At 36.2% G+C, this 6,788-nt stretch overlaps 1 protein-coding gene across 6 annotated transcripts in view; it reads left to right on the top strand.

The window, feature by feature from the left end:
- Window positions 1-6,788, top strand: part of Pibf1 (progesterone immunomodulatory binding factor 1) — a 217,340-nt gene that overhangs the window by 38,066 nt on the left and 172,486 nt on the right. For all 6 annotated transcript variants that reach the window (XM_029556898.1, XM_029556899.1, XM_029556896.1 and 3 more), the window contains exons 8-9: window positions 457-638; window positions 4,466-4,591. In XM_029556898.1, the coding sequence (XP_029412758.1) occupies window positions 457-638; window positions 4,466-4,591 (308 nt within the window). The remainder of the gene's footprint in view (window positions 1-456; window positions 639-4,465; window positions 4,592-6,788) is intronic.

Here is a 6,788-nt window from a genome sequence, read left to right as displayed (position 1 = left end):
TATGGGAGAGATATTGTCTCCTTTTATTATGTAGTTGCCAGGAAAAAAAAAAAGAAAAAAGAGTAGACTTTTAGCAGGGATTTTTGCATAAACAATTGCAGTTAAGAATTGTCCTTTTTGAAAAGGAAAACTTCTATGCAATAAGCACATAGAACAAAATTAATAGAGGGGCTGGAGAGTTGGCCCAGTGGTTAAGAGCACTGGCTATGCTTACAGAGGACCTGAGTTCAATTCCCAGCACCCAAGTGGAGGCTAATAACCATCTGTAAATTTAGTTTCAGGGAATTCATCGCCCTCTTCTGGCCTCTGCAGTCATCACATGACATAGGTGCACTTACCTGCAGTCAAAACATTCATCTACATAAAATAAAAATAAATTTTAAGAAAAAAAATTAGTATAGTCAACCTTAAAAAGTAACTCATGTTTCTCTGGACACGTCTCTTGATTATCCATAGGTAGCCACCTTACAGCAGACAATTACCTTACTGCAAAAGGATAAAGAGTACCTCAGTCGTCAAAACATGGAGCTTAGTGTGCGCTGTGCCCATGAAGAGGATCGCCTTGAAAGACTTCAAGTGCAACTTGAAGAGACCAAAAAGGCTAGAGAAGAGATGTATGAGAAATATGTATCATCCAGGCAAGATTTAAATTATTTTCCTCATAATAGATAATGTTAGCACTTTTAGGGGAATGAGAACTCCTGACTCGTTTGATTTGGGGGAATATGAATGATTTATTTTAAGCTTTATAAGATGACATTGAAATAATACTCTTTATTTTGTCTTCTTTCAAAGTATTATTTTCTAGTTTGTTTTTTAAGAGATATTATAGATTCCTAAAAACAACAAAGGCCTCCTTTAGTTTCTTTTTATTAAAAAGTTTCTAACTGATATGTATTTATTTTATACGCAATTATGGATTCATTATGTGTATGTCATGTACTATGTTCATATTCACCACTCCATTACTTTCCTGTCTCTCCTCCCACTCATTGCCTTCCTCCCCCCAAAATACCGTATTTTTGCTTTTATCCCTTATTTAAGTGTTTTTCAAATCTAGATTCTACATATGAAAGAATATACGAAAGTTTTCTTTTTTAATCTGGCTTTTTTCACTTAACATGATGATCTATTTTACTGTAAACAGCATCATTTCATTCTTTCTTACTCTTTATAAATAAAACACAACACATTTTATTTTTTAATTTCTTATCTGTGTGTATGATGTATATGTGACTATAGACACACATTGTCGTGGGGCATGTGTTAGAGGTTAGAGGACAACTTTTGAGAACTGATTCTCTCCCACCATGGGATCTGGAGGCCCATGCCATCAAGCTTGCATAGCAAGTACTTGTACCTGCTAAACAATTTCACTGGCCCATCACATTTTTTCTATCCATTCATCTGTTAATGTATATCTAGGCACATTCCATATCTTGGTGTAGTGAATAGCCAAATAACCAAAACAACCATGGATGTGCGGGTGTCTTTGTATGCTGACTTAGAGAATGGTATAGCTGGTTTGTATGGTAGTTTTCAGTTTGTTGAGGAACCCTATATTGAATTCCATAGTGGCTGCACTCATTTATGTTCCCATAGCAGTGTATAAGGGTTCCTTGTCCATTCTGTCCCAATCTTTGAGAGCATGTGTTGTTCCGACCAGAGTAAGGTAGAATCTTACTACAGTTTTGATTTACATTCCATGATGGTCTGAGATATTGACCATTTTTCCATATATTTATTGACCATTTGTACTTCTTCTTAAAACTGTTCAATACATTTAATGATTGAATTTTTGCTGCTTACCTTACGCAGTTCTTAATAGATTCTGGATATTAATTCCCTGTTAGATGTTTAGCTGACAAAGCTTGTCTCCCATTTTATATGCTTTTCCACTATTAATTGTTGCTTCGTGGTACAGGAGCCTTTTAATTTCCTGTAATACTGTTTTTCAATACTTTTAGTAGCCTGGGCTTTTGAAGTTCTTTCAGAAACTCATTGCCTATCCCAATATTTTGAAGCATTTCCCCCATATTTTCCTGTAGCAATTTTAATGTTTCGGGTCTACATTAAAGTCCATATCCGTCTTCAATTGATTTTTCTATTTTTTTAACTTTTACAAAAACTTTGAGAATTTCATACATGCATATAAGATGTTTTGATCAAATCCATGCCCACTCCTTCCCTTCCAACACCTCTTACCCTAAAATCTTTTAGGGGTTAGATAAGAGCTCCCAAATACTTTTGACATTTTTGGCCTTTGGAACAGAGTATGCTGTTAACAGTCCCAAGGACATTTTCACTTTTAGCCAAGAATCTGGCTACTTTTCTTTGGGGTCTTTTTACCCTAACTACCTAGCCAATTCCTACCTCCTATTTTTATCACACCACCCTCTGAAGAGTTTACCCAAATTGCCAATAGGGAATCGGGACGCAGACTGCTCTGGCTTCTTCATGCTGAACAGGGATGCAGGGTGAGGCAATTGGAGTACCCCTTCAGTGGATCTATCTTAAACACAACCAAATTGCATAACTCCTATCTCAAGGAGGAAAAGAAAGTCTTTGAACCCTGAATAGGAGATGTGAAGAAGTAAAGGCAGGAGTAATTAGCATTACAAGTTCTAGTCAGGGAACTAGAAAAAAGTCAGAACAGGGCAATTTTCAAATGTTCATATGAGAGTCCATTGGAATTTCTTAACAAGGGCTTCCAAAAGCATCCTTCTATTGGGTTCCTCCTCGTTTTCTTTTGTCTTCCAAGGCTGGACTCTAGAGTGATGGATTCAAGATTTGCTTTCATGTATTTTGGTAGCTGTCTAGAACAATAGCTGGTTGTCTCCCTTAGCTACAGGTGGGTACTACAGTATTGGAGACCAAGATTTGAAGTCTTACATCTGAGCAGCACTTTCTGGTTAGGAATAAAATCATCAATGAGAAATAATTGTCTGAATAACTTTTTATATAGACATAAGCCTAATGTCTGGGAAGTGTAATCTCTTGAACTCTCAAAGAAGTGTACTGATGACTTTACTCTTTGGTTATACTTTCCTTTTGGGGTGTTTAAGACCATACAGTTGGCCCAAATAAATCAATTTATTTTTACACTTAAGATCATTTGAGGATCTGTTCCTCAGGGGTCACATATTGTGAAATAAGAATCTAGTTTCATTCTTTTACATAAGCAAATCTAGTTTTTCTAGCAACATTTGTTGAAGAGAAAAGCCTGTCATTTTTAGGTGTAGACATGTATGTGAACATTTTCTTTTAAATTTTTATTTATTCATTATTGTATGTATGTGCGTGATGTATTGGGCACAGGGGTGGAGGTGTATGTGTAAGTCAGAGAGTGACTTTCAAGAATGAGTTCTCTTCTTTCACCATGCATTCCAAGGATCAAACTCAGGTCACCAGGGCTACATGAAAAGCACCATTACCAGCTAACCCACCTTGCCAGCCTATAACTTACTCATTTTGAACATTATTTTTAAATTTTCTATTGCAGGGTTGAGTATTTCTTAACATGCACAGAGCCCTGTTCAGTCCCAAGAACTAGAAAAAAAAAATTTTTTTAAAGTCCTATAATCCTATGACTAAGATTTCTTGTGTTTTTTTTCAAAGAAAATATGTAACTGTGTCTATAGAAATATTTTGAAAGAAATCTTAAAATACTGACAGTTTTTTTTACCATGAACTGTGAAAGAAGAATGAGAAGGCTCTTACTACATGGTGTATTAAGCTGCAGATCTTTTGATCAGACTGCCTGCATTTCAGTTCTACCTTCTCTTTTGTACTAGATGTGTTTAAGCAAGAGCTTTTCTTTATACTAATAACCTTTATAATCACTGAGATATATTTATCAGCATGTCAAAAACTAGAAAACATTGAAATTTTGCCTTAAGATGTTCACACCTTCATGACTTTCCCTCATTTCCTTTTATCAGTTTGTGCTAACCAACTATTAATACCTTGTTTACTACTTCAACTTTACTTATTTAAGAAAAAAAAAATCATAGTGTGGCTCTGTTTGTTGTGCTCAGAAAGAAATGTTTTATAAATGCAGGGTGATCTTGTTCTTTTGTTTTTGTTTACGTTCATGTTTTTGTTTTTTGTTTGTTTACACACTATGTCTCACCATACAGTATAACAAATTATTTTTAAATAAAGGACATCCAGGATACATCAGTCCTCAAACCTCATGCAAACCACTTTGAAGATGAGTGTCCACCATAATCACTAGCATCTTACATAGTATTTAAGCTTATAGAATAGGAGCTGGACATGTTAAAATCTTGGAACTCATTTGGAGTAGTATTTTTATAAATTATAAATGGTCATTTCCCAAGTGTACTATATAGAGCATATTCCTGTAGAGCATTTGATAGAAGATACTAAACTCTTATTTGGAGAACAAAAGTCTATTTTTTTTCATAAATGAAATTTGTGTATATTACTTTTGTTTTTGCAGAGACCATTATAAAACAGAATATGAAAATAAACTACATGATGAACTGGAACAAATCAGATTGAAAACTAATTTGGAAATTGATCAGCTTCGAAGTGCCTCTAGGGAAATGTATGAACGAGAAAACAGGTGAAAAAGAAAGCTTATATGATACTTTATTTTTCTTTGGAGATTATTAGAATTTTATTAAAATTAAATGTCATTTCTGAAATGCCTTTTTTACTACATTAAGGAAAGTGAGTTTGCCTAGTTTGTGATTATCAGCATTAGAGAATTAAATGAATGCTACTCATTGCTGTGGCAGTTGTTTATCTGTATTAACCTTACAGTTACTGTAGCTTTTGAAAGCTTTTCTTCTTCCCTCCTTCCCTCTTTCCCCCCCTCCCTTTCTTCCTTCATCTCTCTAGTCCAGATTGGAAAAAAATGTTTGGGAGATGAACATAGCAAAACCAAGTGACTAGAATGGGTTAAAGAGTGAGAAGCCCCTAATGCCAAATTTCTGTGTTGAATAGCAGCATGAATGCTGATTATAGTGGTTAAAATGTTAGGAGAATACAGGTTTTAATAGGAGACCATGGTAAATTGAGTCTCGTTTGAGTTTACCTGTGGGATGTCCAAATAGAAAAGTTGTTAATACAAGATTCGCAGATCATCAAGAGAAGGATCTGTATGTGAAAGGAATCTGTGGATAGATATGCATCATTATGAATAAGTGCTATTAGTTCTGTGGTTTATTTCTGTTAGGGATTTTATAGGCTTTTGTTGACCTAACCTAAAAATGTATGGGATTGTTTCATGATATAATGCATGATTATTCCTAAACAATCTACATTGTTACATATACTTTGCTATGTAGTAACTTCCTAATTTTTTGATTGTCTATCTAAAATCAAAACAAGGACAAAAAGAATCCTTTAAAATGCATCCTGTCTGGGGCTGGAGAGATGGCTCAGTGGTTCAGAGCACTGGCTGCTCTTACAGAGGACCTAGGTTCCCAGCACCCACATGTCAACTAGCAACCATTCCAAAACTCCAGTTCCAAGGGGGACCCGATGCCCTCTTCTAACCTCCATGGACATTGCATGACATGGGAGCACTTACATACATGCAGACAATACACCCATAGACATAAAATAAAAATAATAAAGTATTTTTAAAATGCATCCCATTTTAACCTAATTTTAGGTGTATTAGCTCCTCCCCTCCAAATTAGTTAGTAGAGATAGGTTGATAGGAGTACGTGGGAAAATAAGTAACAGCTATTTCTAGAAGCAGAAAAGCTTTGCTTGTCTCCAAGGTAATTTTGGCCCCATAGACACAACAAAATGGATAATACCTGTTCTGGTTTCATTTCTGTTATGTGATACAATACCCTGACAAAAAGCAACTTAGGGGGGAAAGGGTTTCTTTTGGCTCACAGTTCCAGGTTACAGTTCATCATTGCCAAGTAGGCAGACCAGGAACCAGAAACAACTAGTCACATTCACTGTTAAGAACAAAGATAGAATAAATGAATGCATGCTTAGTACTCATCTACTCATCTACAGTCCAGAGCCCCAAACCAGGGAACAGTGCCACCCATTTTCAGGCTTGGTCTTCCCATATCAGTTAAGGCAGCCAAGACAGTCCCCCACTCATATGCCACAGCCAACCTGATCTAGACAGTATCTCATTGAGACACTTCCCAGGTGAGTCTAGGTTATGTCAAGTTGATAATTAAAACTAACCATCACACCACCTAATCAGAATGCTGGAATTGGTGCTGCCCTGGGTGCTCTATCCAACCAAAAGACTCAGAATTGATCATATAGATATTAACATTAGAGTGGACAGTTGCCACCAGATGGCACCAAACTGTAGGTAGCCCAAGCTGGTACCAACACAGGGACTCTTGTGAAGTAGCCAGTTGTACAAGTTTACCTTTGTTATTTTACTTCACAGTAATCTGTCCCTGTATTTTATGTGACTGAATCTTCCTTCTGGCAGATCTGAAATGTGGTTATAGCTTGACCCTTCAGTCCTTTACAATGTAAAAATAAATAGCATGTTCTTTTGAAGTCTTTTAACTTAAAATAGGCAAAAATGGGGTTTAGCAGTTTTTATAAAGAATAAAATTCAGGGACTAGAGAGATGGCTCAGCTGATAAGAGCACAGGCTGCTGTTGTAGAGGACCCAGGTTTGTTTCCCAGCACCCACATGACAGCTAACAACCATGTGTAACTCCAGTTCCAGGGGATCCGACACACTCTTCTGGCCTCCATGGGCATTGCATGACACAGGTGCACTTAGACATATGCAGGCAATACACTAGTATATAAAATAAAAT

The sequence above is a fragment of the Nannospalax galili genome, unplaced genomic scaffold (assembly GCF_000622305.1).
Source record: "Nannospalax galili isolate Female #2095 unplaced genomic scaffold, S.galili_v1.0 scaffold246, whole genome shotgun sequence".
Classification (NCBI taxonomy): domain Eukaryota; kingdom Metazoa; phylum Chordata; class Mammalia; order Rodentia; family Spalacidae; genus Nannospalax; species Nannospalax galili.
This window is presented reverse-complemented; position numbering and strand designations above follow the sequence as displayed.